The 18842-nt window shown below is 43.5% G+C and overlaps 1 protein-coding gene across 1 annotated transcript in view; it reads right to left on the bottom strand.

Moving 5' to 3' along the window:
* The window catches only part of LOC126237188 (carboxylesterase 4A-like), a 329130-nt gene that overhangs the window by 86446 nt on the left and 223842 nt on the right, over positions 1 to 18842 (bottom strand). Inside the window, exon 8 of the mRNA XM_049947068.1 lies at positions 7057 to 7219. Coding sequence (XP_049803025.1) covers positions 7057 to 7219 — 163 coding nt within the window. The remainder of the gene's footprint in view (positions 1 to 7056; positions 7220 to 18842) is intronic.

The following is an 18842-nucleotide window of genomic DNA, read 5'->3' as shown; positions in this document are numbered from 1 at the left end:
TCGAAATATAAAAAAAAAAAAATGAAAAAAGGACAGCCCCACTCAATCGTTTAAGACTGGAATATTTATTAAATAGCAGTCTGTCCTCGATTCGGATTGACTGGAAGACCTATATGTTAAATCATGTAGTGGGAGTAGCGAAGTCGAGAAATCTCACGGGGTTGAGATGTCTGGGGATGAGGTGATGTTTTCGTAGAAGTTAGCTAGACTCTATGAACTTACTCTTTCTACAATAAGCGCGTCAGTTCTTCCTCCTCTGGCACACGGCGACGACTGTGCAGGAACGTCCGTAACATAAATAAAAGACCTAAGGGGGTTTCAACTGTAATTACACAATTTATTCCTCGACAAATTGTGATAACGACGATAGGGGGGGTGGTGTTTAGCTACTGGGCAGTGTAAACGACACTCAGCTGTTGTAAGTATGGACATTCATTATATATATATATATATAAGGTGGAGAAAAATTGTGTCACGAAATTTTAACCCTTGATAGCTGATGCCAGTAGGAACCAAAATTACTAATGTTGTGTAGGTCGACAACGTACCGTTTTTAAACTATGGAAGTTTGGCGCCACGTGCTCCGATTGGCCGTGGGATTTCCCTGTTGCCGTTCGTCGGTCGTTGGGCAGCGCTATGGTTGTTGGTTCACACACACAAACGTCCCTCTCCCCGTCACTGTCCCAACGTTATACGCACACGTGTCGAATAGGTCTGATTGCCTCCACCTCATGTCAGAGGCATTCACACGTAAGCTTCACTTTGGAGCACAAACATGACACCTGCGATTTAGTCGCACAGTAAGCATGGCGGTACAGTATTCGTTTGAAGAACAACGAGATATGGTTTTTGTTTATGGACTAGCCTACAGTAATGCGCATGAAGCTCGACGGTTGTATGAGGAACGGTACCCAACAAGCCGCCACTCACACCAGCAAACGTCTACAGCAATTCACCGGATGCTTGGCGAAACAGGTTCGTTAGCGGGATATCATGGTGATGCTGGAAGACTTCAAACACGACGCGATGCTGCATTTGAAGAGACTGTTCTCGAGCGCTTGGAGGAAGAACCTACGACAAGTACTCGAGCTGTTGGACACGACATGGGGGTCACTCACCGGTTAGTCTGGGAGGGTTTGAAGGATAATCGCCAGCATCCATTTAGTTTACACCCTGTCCAACCTAAATCCTGTGGCGGCCTATGGACACAGGCTAGGGTTTTGCCGGTGGTTTCTGCGACGTGTTGCCCGAGATCCCGACTTCCCCGCCATTATGTTGTTTACTGGCGAGTGCACCTTCCTTCGGGATGGCCTTTACAACACTCGAAACGTTCATTACTGGGCAAGGGAAAAACCTCACGTCACGTACGTCCATGGACACCAGGAACGATTTTCGCCCAACATTTGGGCAGGCATTGTGGGTAACCATTTGACTGGGCCGGTCCGTTTATCTCCTCAACTTATCACGGCAAATACCTTCACTTTTTGCAAGAAACTCTACCTGGACTGCTGGAAGATGTTCCCCCGGACATACGGCTACTCATGTGTTTATCAGCATGATGGGGCACCCGTACATAACATTCGTGTTGTGGGTGGATATTTAAATGAACTCTTCGGCGGCCAGGTAATTGGCAGAGGTGCTCGTAGGACATGACCCCCCACTATCACCAGATCTCACGCCACCGGACTTCTTCCTGTGGGGATACACAATTTGTAAAAGACTTTGTGTACGCGAAGTAACAGCTGTTGACGGGTTTGTTCCCGGTATGTCTTATCGTGAAACTACAATGGGTGCGTTGGGACTCCGGCGGATTGGCTCCCAGGCCGCTCAGAGTGGGAGGGTGGCGCGCTACCACCGAGCGTGCGGGCCGCCTTGGATACATCTCGATCCCCGGCAGGCAAAGCAGTCACGGTCATGCGCTGTCCACAGCATCCGGCAACAGGGCAATCCCGCGGCCAATCGGAGCGCGTGGCGCCAAGTTTCCATAGTTTAAAAATTGTGCGTTCTCGACCTACACAACATTAGTAATTTTGACTCCTACTGTCATCAGCTATCCAGGGTTAAAATTTCGTGACACAATTTTTCTGCATATTGCTTGCCTATTAACACCCTTAGAATCTACAGACTGACGAAGATACCCTCTTTGGCTTTTGATTCACTAACTAGTGGAAATTTTCCCTCAATTGCTTATAGGAATCAACTTCGTAGTGATATATATATATATATATATATATATATATATATATATATATATATATATATATATATATATATACCCTCTTTGACTTTTCATTCCATAGACTTCTTCCCTGAACCTTACGGAACCTTTTATGAAGAACATGGCGATCGATTTCATCAGAATAATGGCGTTTTAGAGAAGGGATGTGCGGAGAAGTGCACTCGTGTTGCTTTTGCACCCTACTGCTGGACTATTACTAGCACTAAGGATAGTCCATATGTAATTTATAAGCGACAAGCCAATCGGATATGCGTATCAGATTTATAGTTTAATGTGTTTTCAAAAGACTGAACACTGATGATAGTAAAAGTTTTATACTATGTACTCTGCCGGTACCAACTGTTATTTTCCTTGTTCGTTATACATAAATGGAGATGTTGTGCATCTGATTTCTATCGGAACACGTAAAAAAAAGCTCATTTACTTTTCGTTTCATTCAGCAATTTTGTGAGTTAATGCTTACTGAATTTTATCAGTACATACTCTTTCGCATCTTTCATCTCAGAGATTCACAATTATTAAAGTATTTCGTATACTATGTGTTTCTAAGGTATATTACTAGTTAAATAAATATGTATGTTGATGGTTTAAACAGGACACGTATTTCCAAAGCTGGAGCTATTTTTTATGTTAGTGGCGATTTTTACCATATTATGTGTAAATAAACATAGACATCCTAAATTTAAGAAATGTAGAACTTTTCAATGAAAATTTGTTGCGCGACATATCATGATGGATTTGCGCCTTCCACCAAGTGATTTTGTTTATGAATAATGATTACTGCACATTATCTGAGACTCCTCGGTTTACTGTTGCTAACTTTTATTGGAACAAATAGTCACAGCACCTCTCTCAGAAGTGAGTTACCAAAATCATTGAAAATCTATTCGGTTTACGGTCGAAATATCGGAAGCAGAAATAATAATGTCGTAGGTACACTCTCGAAAACTGCTGGGAGGAATATATTCATTATGACAGTTTCAAGAAGCACAAAATAATGATGCGTCTTCCAATCAGTTTGACAGAAATATGTCGACTTTCTTTAAGTAGATAGTTGGGTCTCTCTGTGCCATAGTTCAAACCTCTGCTTATCTTTCTCAGTTAAGCTGCAATTGTCCAGCGTTGCTGCTTTCCTGTTGTGATGTAAATCTCCGCTCTCTCTAGTCATCTAAGATCAACTGCAGTCATTTTATCTACATTCTGAAACGCTTGTAAGGGTATTAGAGGAAAGATAGTGCTGAGAAATAATTGTTAAGGAAAAAATTTGATACGTTGTGCATTTCCGAGTTAATTAGTACTGAAATTAGCCCCGTTGCGTGCGCAAATTCAAGCGGCCCGCCAGTTATAACTCGTGTCAGTTGTTCTCACGACCACATGATAACTGCACGAGACTGCTCATTCTTTTGTTCGGTTTAGAACCTTACTACTATCCGATGTCCGACTTTTTAATTGCTCTCTTGTTCGGTTTTAAGAAAAGAAACGTAGAATACGTTTGCTGGGCCATTTGATTTAGCGCGCGAAATGGCCTGATTGGCTAACTTCAATATTAACCCAGAAACGCTGCAACATACCGAATTTTTTTCTTAACAGTTATTTCTCAGCATAACCTTCCTTTCAAGACCGTTACAAGCTTTTCAGAATGTTTCTGACCACACTGTATAACTAATCAACTGCTTCAGACCGAAGGTTTCGTTTTCTCTCAGTAAATATTCGTTCTGGTGTAACGCAAAACAACCTTTTGGCTACGTCGTAAAATTACTTGAAATTATCCCTCTCTTTTCATACCAATCTTTTTACATGTATTTACTATATGAGCTTTCATTGTGTGGTTCAACATTTTGTTTTCAATTTCCTTCTTATAAATGATACCAACATTACTAACATTTATTGGACGCTAGAACTACATATTTTTCGCTTTGATGTTAGAGGTTTTGTGGAGCATAATTTCCAAGAACTAACTCCACTAAACCTAACACAATACTACTTTTCAAATTATTTTTTGGCTCGTTCTTTAAAAAGAATTTTGAAGCAATTGAGGTATCTCAGTGGAAGCTCTAGGTCAAAATACCTTGACACAGCTAACTTGTCTGGCCCAGAAGACTATGTTTTAATTGGTAGACTAACAGTTAACAAAACATACATAGAAATGTATCAATAAATTACGAAATACTTTCGTAAACTACTAATCAAATGCAATGATTTGATGTCTATATCAACGACATTCTGTTTCATTATTTTGGCCTTTTGTAGTGATTTTTGTGTTTTAACCCCATGTTAATCCGGTTCAATGAACACGTTATGCCGGCCGCGGTGGTCTCGCGCTTCTAGGCGCGCAGTCCGGAACCGTGCGACTGCTACGGTCGCAGGTTCGAATCCTGCCTTGGGCATGGATGTTTGTGATGTTCTTAGGTTAGTTAGGTTTAAGTAGTTCTAAGTTCTAGGGGACTAATGACCACAGCAGTTGAGTCCCATAGTACTCAGAGCCATTTGAAGCATTTGAACACGTTGTAAACATGATATGCTTGGGAGAAAACCAGCAGTCGGTGACGGTTCCTCAGTTTCATTTTATCGCAGTGAATCTTTTTGTGAATATTGGCCTTAAGTGTAGATTGATTCAAAAGAATAAGAACAAAGTCACAAGCCACCATTACAAGGGGCCGGCCGGGGTGGTCGAGCGGTTCTAGGCGCTATAGTCTGGAACCGCGCGACCGCTACGGTCGCAGGTTCGAATCCTGCCTCGGGCATGGATGTGTGTAATGTCCTTAGGTTAGTTAGGTTTGAATAGTTCTAAGTTCTAGGGGACTGATGACCTCAGAAGTTAAGTCCCATAGTGCTCAGAGCAATTTGAGCCATTACAAGGGAATGTTGTGAACTGCGTGCAGTTACTGGGAGGGTGATGAGAGAGACAAGTAATTAGTTTGACATCTACAGCTGTACCTAACAGATGGCATCGTGTATTCACTCTTGCGTAATGGCACGGTGTCAACATCGATGGCGGCCATATTCGAGAGTATTGGAAGATAATAGAATATCACTTTAAGTTTTATATGTTATTGAACCATTAAGAACGCCTCAGACCTCACATAAAGTCGTGGACCTGGGCGAGACGGCAACAGTCATCATATCATATGTTATATATATTTAATTCTCAAGTCAACATCCCCTTTTCTCAAAACATATTAATCGTACAGGGGCGAATGAGATGCCGTTAATAAGGTTTTTTAATTGGCTTCTGACAATACATGCCGATTTTGCGCTAAAATTTCCAATTTGTGGAAAAGCTTTACATAATGGAGACTTTTAACTATCATAGGCCAAAGAGTATCATGGATGTCCAACTTCATACCTATATTTTACGAAGCTAACCTATTAATCACGAATAAGAGACTTCCTTTCCCTATTATCTTATTACTAATATATTTTATTTGTTTTAGACTTATTAACTGAGAATTTGTATGCAGCATTGTCACAGATAATAGCCGTAATCACTGCGGTAGTGCATTATCTCTGCTCGTCGTACAAGTTGAGTTTTCTGAAAAAATATTTTCTGGAACGACAAACGTTTTTGTTTTTGAGGTATTGAATTGTGGTTTACCTATTGATACTATTGCCTAATGTACTTACATAAAGTACGAAATGCAATTAAAATCGCAAAATTCACATACAGTTTATTGTGGCCTTAGTGATACACCAGGTAAGAAACGAACACTACGTTCTAACTCGTACATTTCGCATTTCTTTACTTCTTTGTATTTTATATTCGTATTTCTCATTAAAATTCTCTTCAACAGCAGGTAAATGTAAATATTACGGTCGAAAGTTAGGAGTTAGAAGCAGCTGATGAAAATCCAATATTGTTCTGACCGGTAAATTACATTTCTTTACGTCTCCTATTTAGTGTTCGTATTTACTCATTGATTATTAACTTTTGTCAAAAACAGGGTGCCGTAGATACTGCTGTCATAAATAACAAAGCTGTCAGTGAGAAGCGTCGCTCGAAAATGGCGGATGCACGTCAAACACCTACTCAGAGAGAAGGGCGGGATTCCCACAATTACCCTTATCACAACAACTACATTTATTCAGAACATTGTCATTATTTAAAACTATAGAAGTGCGAAAGTTTCGCACAGGTTCCATTGTGAGATAAGTATATCCACGGGAGTTGCGATTTTGAGAATAGACGGATGGGAGATCATGTGTGAGATAGAGATCAATACGTACAATAGTATCACCTGGAAACAGCTTCCGACGTTATTTGCCACATTCTACAAATTTATAGTTAAATAAAATGGTCCAAATGGCTCTGAGCACTATGGTAGTGGCCGTGCGGTTCTAGGCGCTGCAGTCTGGAGCCGAGCGACCGCTACGGACGCAGGTTCGAATCCTGCCTCGGGCATGGATGTGTGTGATGTCCTTAGGTCATCAGTCCCCTAGAACTTATACCTAACTAACCTATGGACATCACACACATCCATGCCCGAGGCAGGATTCGAACCTGCGACCGTAGCGGTCGCGCGGTTCCAGACTGAAGCGCCTAGAACCGCTCGGCCACATCTGCCGGCAAAATTTATGTTTAACAATAACCATATTATAACTTTTTGTTTCGAGATACGCTAGAAGTTATTTTCACATCTGACTATTCATGCTGGTTGACGATGATGTACTGAATGTTATTTGCCACAAGTAAGATATTAATTTGTAAGAAGCGATAATGACAGACAAAAGTCATTTCATTTAAATTTTTAACACGGATTTTAATACCTTCTGAGTATTGTGCGTGAGAGAATTAGTCGAAACTGTTGCCAAATACTCACAGAGAGCGAAGGCCCCTTCGGCACTGGTGATGCCCGTTAGCACAGGCACCTGTCGGTACGAGCCCAGCTGCAGCGCCTCCAGAGGGTCTAGAGGCAAGTAGCGGTCGCTCTCCGGCAGGAACGAGTCGACGACAGGCAGCGTCAGGTCCGTCCAGTTGCCACTCTGTAACCCAATATGAACAGGCCGTTTACCACGGAATGCCCAGGATCGGTAAACCAAGTGGCGTTGTATGCTAGTATGATGACTGCCTCGTAGTGTGAGGCCAGGTTTTAGCAATGCAGCTATTAATTCTGCCCCATAAATCCTTCGATAAGACAGCCGTCGTTCATCAGCGAGGTCAACATAACTTCCATCGATACGCACCATTTTCCACGACTGTCTAGAGCCAAAAACATCTACTACACTACTGGCTACACCACAAAGATGACATGCTACAGACGCGAAATTTAACCGACAGGAAGAAGATGCTGTGATATGCAAATGATTAGCTTTCCAGAGCATTCACACAAGGTTGGCGCCGGTGGCGACACCTACAACGTGCTGACATGAAGAAAGTTTCCTACAGATTTCTCATACACAAACAACAGTTGACCGGCATTGCCTGGTGAAACATTGTAGTGATGCCTCGTGTAAGAAGGAGAAATGCGTACTATCACGTTTCCGAATCTGATAAAGGTCGGATTGTAGCCTATCGCGATTGCGATTTATCGTATCGCGACATTGCTGCTCGCATTGGTCGATATCCAATGACTGTTAGCAGAATATGGAATCGGTGGCTTCAGGAAGGTAATACGGAACGCCGTGCTGGATCACAACGGCCTCGTATCACTAGCAGTCAAGATGACAGGCATCTTGTCCGCATGGCTGTAACGGATCGTGCAGCCACGTCTCGATCCCTGAGTCAACAGACGGGAACGTTTGCAAGACAACAACCATCTGCACGAACAGTTCGACGACGTTTGCAGCAGCATGGACTATCAGCTCGGAGACCATGGTTGCGGTTACCCTTGACGCTGCATCACAGACAGGAGCGCCTGCGATGGTGTACTCAACGACGAACCTGGAGGCACCAATGGCGAACCGTCATTTTTTCGGATGAATCCAGGTTCTGTTTACAGCATCATGATGATCGCATCCGTGTTTGGCGACATCGCAGTGAACACACATTGGAAGCGTGTATTCGTCATCGCCATACTGGCGTATCACCCGGCGAGATGGTATGGGGTGCCACTGGTTACACGTCTCGGTCACCTCTTGTTCGCATTGACGGCACTTTGAACAGTGGACGTTACATTTCAGATGTGTTACGACCCGTTGCTCTACCCTTCATTCGATCCCTGCGAAACCCTACATTTTAGCAGGAGCCGGCCGGAGTGGCCATGCGGTTCTAGGCGCTACAGTCTGGAACCGAGCGACCGCTACGGTCGCAGGTTCGAATCCTGCCTCGGGCATGGATGTGTGTGATGTCCTTAGGTTAGTTAGGTTTAATTAGTTCTAAGTTCTAAGCGACTGATGACCTCAGAAGTTAAGTCGCATAGTGCTCAGAGCCATTTGAACCATTTTTTTAGCAGGATAATGCACGACCGCATGTTGCAGGTCCTTTACGGGCCTTTCTGGATACAGAAAATGTTCGACTGCTGCCCTGGCCAGCAAATTCTCCAGATGTCTCACCAATTGAAAACGTCTGGTCAATGGTTGCCGAGCAACTGGCTCGTCACAATACGCCAGTCACTAATCTTGATGAATTGTGGTATCGTGTTGAAGCTGCATGGGCAACTGTACCTGTACACGCCATCCAAGCTCTGTTTGACTCAATGCCCAGGCGTATCAGGGCCGTTATTACGGCCAGAGGTGGTTGTTCTGGGTACTGATTTCTCAGGATCTATGCACCCAAATTTCGTGAAAATGTAATCACATGTCAGTTCTAGTATAATATATTTGTTCAATGTATACCCGTTTATCATCTGCATTTCTCCTTGGTGTAGCAATTTTAATGGCCAGCAGTGTACATTCCCTGTCATCTTACAACTGCTTTTAATGCGAACAGATATCAGGAAATCAGACACTGTGGGTCGTAATTACAGCCAAGGCTAGTGTATACTTTCTGCGTTGCTGTGTTGCCTGAAACGATGTTGGACGCAACCCACAGACAGATGAGCTAAAACATTATGACCACTGGTCACTGCGAGACTGAAAGCTGCCTGGTGGCGTTGCGGGGAAGTGACGCTGTAAGTATGTTAAGTGGAGCAGAGACGAATTGAGAATCATTCTAGAGACGATAGGGGTTGCAAATGAGGAAATCCATTGGCATGAACGTCTTTGACAAAAGACAGAATTTTATCGCCCAGTGCCTTGGATGTATCATCTCGGAAACGGCGAAGGCGGTCCGTTGTTCGCGTGCTACGGTCGTGAGTACGAAAAGTGGTTGAAGGACGGTGAAGTACAGGGTGATTATAACTAAAATTAAACTTTCAAACCGCTGTCAGAATGATGTCAAATTGCAACGGAATGCTATCGGGGAAGGGGGAAAAAGTATGGCACAAGAAAAAAAAATGTGAAAATTGATCAATAGATGGCGCTGTATGTCTCCGAATACTTAAATGAAAACACCTGTAATGCGCACGGCCCATTGAAGTTGGTACAAACACGCCGGGTACACGGCTTTTCCTCCTTTCGCGTCTGTGACGTTTGCCATGACTGTCTCAATGGAGGATCCTGCTCTGCCTGTAAAGCTGTATTAGAAGAATGTTGACTGTGCACACGTCGCTCGGCAGGAGTTCCAGACACTGAAGGGTTTGAAAAAGGCGTTGGTCCGAGGACTGTCGTGGGTCTGGAGAAAATGATTCGGAAATTCGAAAAAACGTGTTCTTTTGGTGTGCAACCTGGTAGAGGAAGGAAACGATTTGATTCGACGCCTCTGGAAGTAGTGGCCACAGTAATGCAGGAGGAGACGAGTGGTGGTGTGCGAACGTGTAGTGCACGAAGAATTGCCCAAACATCGGACATACCCGTGAGCACGGTGCGTAAAATCCTACGCAACATCCTTCTTTGCTATCCATTCAAAATTACCCATGTGCACGAGTTGCTTCCTGTTGAGATGCCTGCAAGAGAGACCTTTGCTTTAGAATTTCTTGCTCGCACGGAAGTGGACAATGATTGGCCGTGGAAGATTTTGTGGACAGACGAAGGCCACTTCCATCTTACAGGATATGTCAATACAGAGAATTGTCGAATGTAGACAACGGAAAATCCACACGCAAATCAACCAGTACCAGTTCATCCTGAAAAGGCCACTGTGTGCTGCGGGTTTACGGCATCATTCATCGTAGGGCCATATTTTTTCGAAGAGACGTGCTTCCGGTCCTGTTACTTGTACCGTCACTGGTAAGCGCTATGAGTGTCTTTTGCGCAACCACATCATTCCAGCTGGGATCATTTCTATGCAAGATGGTTCACCTCCACACACTGCAAATCCGGTTAAGCAGTTGTTGAAGAGCCATTTCGGAAATGCGAGAATTATAAGCCGCCATTTCCCTACAGCCTGGCCATCCCGATCACCTGATCTTAATCTGTGTGACTTCTGGCAGTTGGGCTATCTGAAAGATGTTGTGTTCAGTGTCCCGACTTGAAACGTAGATGCATTGAAGGCACGCACTGCGCAACACATTCTAAAAGTGACACCCCCCCCCAAAAAAAAAAAACTTCGATCAGTTGCTGTTTCTCGACTTCAACTTGTTGCAGAAAACGGTGGACAGAATACTGAACATGTTTTGCGCCAGTCACACGGACATTAATAATCCGATTGCATTTTCATTCATGCTTTTTATGCGGTTCTTGGCTTCAGGACAATTAAAGACCGTTTTTCCCATGCCATGTGATATGACCCTGCCATGGTGGATGGGCGTATGTAACTAACAGTATCATCCCTGTATACCGATGCAGACTGATTAGTACAGCTTGTTTAACGTCAAACGTATACCTTAGTCATTGTTGTATGATTCATTTGTCATTTGTTCAAATGGTTCAAATGGCTCTGCGCACTATGGGACTTAACATCTTAGGTCATCAGTCCCCTAGAACTTAGAACTACTTAAACCTAACTAACCTAAGGACATCACACACATCCATGCCCGAGGCAGGATTCGAACCTGCGACCGTAGTGGTCACGCGGTTCCAGACTGAAGCGCCTAGAACCGCACGGCCACAACGGCCGGCTTTGTCATTTGTAGTCGGCCACTATTAAATTATGCTACATTTTGTAACTATTTATTTTTCTTCTGCCATACGTTTTCCCCCTTCTCCGATAATATTCCGTTGCAATTTCACGTCGTTTGGAGTAGTGGTGTTATTTCTACAGCGGTTTGAAAGTTTAATTTTAGTTATAATCACCCTGTACTTCACCGTCCTTCAACCACTTTTCGTAGATACTTACGACCGTAGCACGCGAACAATGGACCGCCTTCGTCGTTTAATTATAATCACCCTGTGTCTGAAGGACGGTGAATCCACAAGTGGGCGACAAGTTGTCGAACGTGCACACCTCATCACAAAACGAGCAGGATAGGCGGCATCTGTGGCAGACCTGCCGACAGAGCACAGTACTGGCGTAGGCACAAGTGCTTCGGAGCACGCCGTTCGGCGCACATCGTTGAACATTGTTGAACATGTTCCCAGGTTAGTATCTGTCTGATGTCTCTCATCTTCTCATAAGCGGGATCTTCCATTGCCTGATCATAAGAGGTACTGCACTCATTTTTGTCCACTGTTGATTCTGACAGAAATACTGAATTGGGAAGCAGCGGTACGTCATTCTTTAACAGTTTTAAAACCCATTGAGATACATCTGGCAGACCGACTCCGCAGCTGCCGGCAAGGAACTCTGGTACTTCACTGGAGACAAGACGATGACTCTTCATTCAACAGCTCGATGGAAATCTGTAGAATACGTACACAAATACCTTCAGGAACACATATAGAATACCTAATATGTGATTGGTCTATCATCCCAGCCAAGCGCTGTGAGATATGATGAGTAATTGTTTGATTTCCTCGTTTTGTTGAAAATACAAAGTAATAATGCATTTGTGTGTTTCAATGCATGAGGTTCTCCACTGATTGCTTTTCCTTCAAGTTTGCAACTTAAAAGCCTATCAATATGAGCAGTGTTGGATAATCTGGCACCCATCACTCATTAAAATTGATGATAGGTCAGGAGCGTTACAACAATGGGAAACAGAATAGCTACAAAGAGAACATGATAATTAGACGTCATATGGCAGAAGAAATGACGGCCTTCTTCTGTCAAAGATTCATGGTTATACAAGACTAAGGAAAGATACAATTATAATTTACCTTTGACTGTGGCACCATACACAATCATTAACCCGGCTCCAGGGAGGTAGGGTCCGCTTCCCTATTCCTCCACTGGGGTAATTCCTGTCTGGCGCATCCACGTCGCGGGGGTGGGCATTCTACACTTCAGTAGGCCGGAGTGCTAGGATGGCTGAGTTCAGGCAGGGACCCAATCCCGTGGGGTGTAACACGGAACCCATGCCCAGGGTTACGGGTGAAGACCTTAATGGCACCGACGGCGGAGAAGGAAGACTTCGGAACGGCGTAGCTGGCAGATGAGGCAACCCTCCTTTTTGGGGATTAAATGAGAAGGGAGCCACTGCCTTGCGGTAGAGGAGAAACTCCAAAGGCTAAGGGAGACAACCCCCAACAGAAAATCCTTTCTTGCGTTAGACCTAGCAAGCCAGTAGGAAAGTCTTCATATATTGCTTTCAAAATACAGACGAGCTCGGAACGAACCACTCAGGATTTGACCCCACTGCTTCTTCAAGTACTGGTGCGAATGATGGGAGACCTGATGATATTCATCAGTACAAGAAGATGAAAACAACTGGACTAAAAAATAACATTAATATATAAACCCTCACTGGAAGAATGGAAGAAATGACAGATGTACTAACAGAGAGAAAGTTAGATATATTGGGATTAAACGAAACAAAGTGGAAGGAAAAAGGTGAGAAGAATTTGAGAGGAGGAGGAAAACTGTACTGGAGGTCTAGAAGAAATGGTGTGGCAGTGATGGTGAATAAGAACGTACAAAGCTGTATTGAAAGTGTGAGATATATATATCAGACAGGATCATAATCTTAAACCTGAGATTCCAAAAAGAAACACTAAAAGTAATCCAGATTTATTCACCTCAAGTGGGATGTAGCGAAGAAGAGAAGATGGACTTTGAAGCCGGCCACGGTGGCCGTGCGGTTCTAGGCGCTTCAGTCCGGAACCGCAAGACTGCTACGGTCGCAGGTTCGAGTCCTGCCTCGGGCATGGATGTGTGTGATGTCCTTGGGTTGGTTGAGTTTAAGTAGTTCTAAGTTCTAGGGGACTGGTGACCTAAGATGTTAAGTCCCATAGTGATCAGAGCCATTTGAACCATTTTTGGACTTCGAAAATGTGTTATAAAACCATATAGAGAGTGCTAATATAGTGATGAGAGATTTTAATGCACAGTTAGGCAAAGACAGAAAGGGATTTGAGCAAGTATTTGGATGTTTTGGATATGGAGGCAGAAATGAAGAAGGAGAAAGACTCCTGGATTTGTGCCAGAGGAATGGAATGAAAATAGCAAACAGCTGGTTTATGAAGAGAGAAAGTCATGTTATCACCAGATACAGTTGCGATGGAAGAATCAGAGTGTAATTGATTATATTCTGGTAGATAGGGAATGGGGAGAGAAAGTAACAAATGTGAAGGTAATTCCAAGTGTAAGTGGAGATGGAGACCATAGATTACTGGTGGGACAATGGAAAATAAATCAGTGTGTGAAAAATAGAAAACAGAAGGAAGTGATGAGGATACGGGATTGGAAACTGAAGGAGAGTGAATGTGCTGAGAAGTACAGAGAATTAATCACACAAATATCCAAAAGAAGTTTCCTGCGATGTAGAAAAAGAATGGAGTTTATTCAAAGACACTTTAGTCGAAGCAGCACAAAAAGTATGTGTTAGAACATATGGAAAGGAAAAACTAAGACAGACAAGTTGGTGGGATGATACCACAATCCAAGCAGTTAGAAGAAAAAATGGGGCATGGAGAAAGTGGTGGAAAACTAAAAATGACGAAGACCATAAAAGATATATGGAGGAAAAGAAGAAGTGCAAAGAAATAGTGGAAACAGCAAAGAAAAAGGCATGGGAAGAGTTTACAAGAAAACTTGAAGAAGATGTGAAGAGCAATAAGAAAATGTTCTATAAAATGATGAAAAATAAAAGGAAGGCTTCTGAAGTACCAGTAAAGATGGAAACAGAGGACGGTACCGTGATTGAAGATCCAGGGAATATAAAAGATCTCTGGAAAGAACATTTTAAGAAACTGTTAAATGCTGAGGAGCAGGCACATGAGGAAACAACAAATAATGGAGAAACTGAGAGAAGTTGGGAAGCAGAATTAGGACGAATTACACGGGAAGAAATGGAAAAAGCTGTGAAGAAGATGAATGGGGGGAAAGCCCCAGGACCTGATTAAGTATCAGTGGACATGATAAGAGCAGCAGGTCCAGTGGGAATGCAGTGGCTGTATAGAGTACTATCAAGCGTGTTGAGAAATAGTACAATACCTGACGACTGGAGAACAGGAGACATTGTTCCCATCTTCAAGAAAGGCAATAAAAGACTTTGTAAAAACTACAGTGGAATAACCCTAATGAGTCATATAGCCAAGATTTTTGAAAGAATTTTACTAAATCGAATAAGTGAAAAGATAGAAAAGGAGCTGATTGAGGAACAGCATGGGTTTAGGAAAGGAAGAAGCACGATCGACCTGATATGTTCTATCCGTCAACTGATGGAAAAAAGTTGGGAGTATAACGAAAGAGTGATAATGGTTTTTATAGACATAGAAAAAGCATATGACTCAGTTAACAGGGAAAGACTCTGGGAAGAAATGAAGAAGATAGATATAGAAGATGGTTACATTAATGTAATAAAGACAATGTACAGAGGACACAATTGTAGAATTAGAACACCATTGGGGAACTCTGAATGCTACGAAATAAGACAAGTACTAAAGCAAGGAAGTATTCTATCTCCTGCACTTTTTAATGTTGTGATGGAGGGAATGAACAGGCCAGATAAAGATATAGTAAAAGAAAAAGACAAAAAGATGATTTTTGCAGATGATATGGTAATATGGGCTGATAAAGAGGTAGATGCACAGTAACAGCTTGATGCATGGAAGGAAATAATGAAAAGGTATGGATTAAAAATAAATAAAGATAAGTGTAAAGTAATGGTATTTGGAAGAGAGAAAGGGATCAACGGAAATATTACCTTGAATGGAGAACCTCTCAAAGTGGTAGAAAGTTCACTTATTTAGGGAGTGAAATATATACGGGTGGAGGAATAACTAACGAAATTAATAGGAGGTTACAGAAGGGAGGCAATTTCTACCAAACAATAAAACACCTGATTTGGAATAAGCAAGTTTCAGAAAAAGCAAAACTCCGTATGTATAAGAATTATTACTTCCCTATTGTCACCTATGGTGGAGAAACATGGACAATGACAGAAAGGGACTGGAGCAGACTGCAAGCAAGGGAAATGAAATTTCTCAGAGCAGTCAAGGGAAAAATAAGAATGGCCAGAGTAAGGAATGTACAGATTAGAAAGGACCTTAAACAAGAAAGTATGAGAGAAGGAATTGAAAAAAAAAGAGATTAAAATGGTATGGGCATGTTAAAAGGATGCATAGACAGAGACTCCACAAAATTATGGAAGAACTGAAGATGGATGGGAAAAGACCTAGAGGGCGCCCAAGAACACAGTGGAAAATGGGAGTGAGAATATCTGTAGAAAGGAAAGGTGTGACCTGGCAACAAGTGTAGGAAGAAAAGTGGTGGGAGGACCGAGCCAAATGGAGAGGACTCGTCAGCACCGGGACCCGGCAGTAGCTGGAGCGGGATTCGGATATAGATAGATAGACAATTATAATTTAAGTTACAATGTTGTGAGTATTATTGTTTATGAAACAAAGGTATCTACTAGACTCTAGAACTGACAGGGAATCGAACAAGAAGACTCTGCAACAGTATGTCTGGAGCACAGTATTGAAAGTGAACTGGGATATCAAAAAGGTGGAAGACCAGTAATGCAGAAGGTAACGCAAACCACTGTATTACAGACGCAGAAGATGAAAAAGTAGAGTAGTACAATACTGCTGGCCGTGAGCCTACCGAGGAAGGGGGCAGAAGCGACTCTGCTACGACAGTGTATAGAGCATTACGAAAAAGTAAAACAAGTACCTTTATTTTCACTGTCAGCGGTAAAGCAAGTATTTTCCGTGTCAGCAGCTACATCTACGCAGAAGGTCCACATACAAGTCGATGTTCATCCGTTTCAATCACTGAAGGCAAATCGGAGAATGTTAATGTCATATAGCTAGAGTTGCTTCGCCTGTTTCTCATTGACAACGGGATACTGTGTCGCACGGGCCTCCGTGGCGAGGAGGACAAGGTGCATGGAACCATGGGCCATACAAACTCAGTATTCCTGCTCTCCACCATGTTCTGGGTGTAACCTCTCATCATTAGGCGATAAACGTCACGTCCCACAGGAGTCCTGGTATGAGGCATGTCTGCATGGACATAACTGTATTTGATGAAAAAGTTCTTAAGTATCGAGAGGGAAGTAGAAATACGCTCTATTGTAAATGGAAGCTCTCTATAAGGAGGAGCGAGTTCATCAATCAGGGCTTCTGACAAACCGGTCTGATAGTGAACCCTCAACTTAACCGTCGTGCAGACATATAGGACACCCACTGCAACAGACATTGACCATACAAACTCCTCCTTCCCAAGGGAGAAGATTGAGTGTGTCATAATAGACTTTGAAGATAAGACCTGCAGTCACGAAGTAGTTAAAATCTGCCACCAAACTGCTCGCCATCGCTTTCAGCATTGGTAATATATATGCCAAACCTGGACGCCGGATGAAGGTTGACAAAATTAACCCATTCTACCACGTCCAAAGTTTGGAGTAGATTATTATGGACGCTTGTGTAGTCACTTGAAGGAGGCGTTTGTAGGTAGCTGGCCGTTCTCCGTATGTCATGTGTGGAGATAATCCCCAAACATCTGAGCGTGTCCATTGACTGCAACAGAGCCACAGTTCCATGTGGAAGACACCCACCAATGTTCAAAGCATCAGACTTTGTGAGATTCACACAACTGCCTGCAGCAGATCAGTATCGAGTGATATATCCCAGCACCACATGCACCTCTTCCCTACAATGAGTCAAAACCAGCTCCACAATCTGTATAATACTGGCAGCTCAAGAGCAGACATCTCACAAAATAATAAAGGACCCTGCAGAGCGTCCATCGATCAGCATCTGAGAAGAGGCACTCCGAAGAACTCGCATGGTGATACGTTCAACGTCACGGGGAAAAGCCATTCTTCGCATCACTTCCGCAAGACAGCCATAGCTCACCCTATCTAAGGCATGGTCGAAGTCCACCAGCACCAAGGCGCCTCGAAAGCGGCAGGTCGCTGCCATGGCAGTAACGTCATGATAGTTACTGAGCGCCTTCCGTACATTATTGACTCCACCAAGACGCATTTGACTCAGAGATAAAACTTGAAGCAGGATGCACTTGAGATGGGCTGTGAGGAGCCAGGTGTACATCTTAAATTCGCAATTAAACATAGTCAGTGACTGGTAATGGTCAACCCCTGTTCCCCAGCCGACTTGGGAACCAGAATTGTGGAACTTGAGCGGACATCTGTTCTTGGTACACAGCAATCCAACGAGAGACCATAAAGTAATGGAATGTGCAATACAACTACAGCAGGAAACCATCTGGACCCAGGAACATGGTGGGGGCTCCCTTATGGAGAGCGTCATCGAAATCATCAGTCGTAACTGCAGCCATAAGGCTCTCCACAGCAGCCCCATCAAGAACATCAGGGAAAGATAAGAGGACTTCATCCATAGCTGTGTCATCCTGGTCTACTCCCATATAGAACTGTTGATAGTGGTCCACAAAGGCGTTCACATCTTTCTGGGACGGACAGGCGTCGACCATCCAGCGTATCAGTGGCGTTCACCAGCCCTCTCTGGCACCGCTGGTTCTTTCTAACAATGTGTCGCATTGACGGTGCTTCCCCAAAGACCCAATCTTGACATCTTGACGCCCTCTTAAGACGGCGACGTGTAAGCGAGAGAACCTGCGCCTTTACTTCTGCATGTGAAGCTGTCGATCAAGAGACAGTGCTTAACCAGAGAGCTCCCGGAGCAGCGAGAAATAAAATTCCAACATGTTTAGATGCCAACATACCTTGTCAATTTCATATCGTATCATGGTGTGACGCAAAGCAGGTGCAGCACAAACAAGCCACCACCAAAGTGTTGAAGGGTACGTCAGAAGCGTCTTCCGGTTGAGGTTGATGCATTCTCTACTAACTAGATGTGCGACATTCAACTTTCACGTGGCTCAACCGAGCCACACTCTCTGGCGTTGGAGAGAGAAAGTTCGTATACATCTGTGATATGGTCAGAGAAGGCCATCATAGCCCATAACTCAGCATCAATTGGTCCGCAGCTCGTGGTCTTGCGGTAGCGTTCTCACTTCCCGCGCACGGGATCCCGGGTTCGATTTCCGGCGGGGTCAGGGATTTTCTCTGCCTCGTGATGACAGGGTGTTGTGTGTCTTTCATCATCATTGATTCGCAAGTCGCCGAAGTGGCGTCAGCTCAAAAGGACTTGCAATTTCGGCGGC

This window comes from Schistocerca nitens, chromosome 1 (assembly GCF_023898315.1).
Source record: "Schistocerca nitens isolate TAMUIC-IGC-003100 chromosome 1, iqSchNite1.1, whole genome shotgun sequence".
Lineage (NCBI taxonomy): Eukaryota > Metazoa > Arthropoda > Insecta > Orthoptera > Acrididae > Schistocerca > Schistocerca nitens.
The sequence above is the reverse complement of the archived record's forward strand: the minus strand, read 5'-3'. Positions and strand labels throughout refer to the sequence as shown.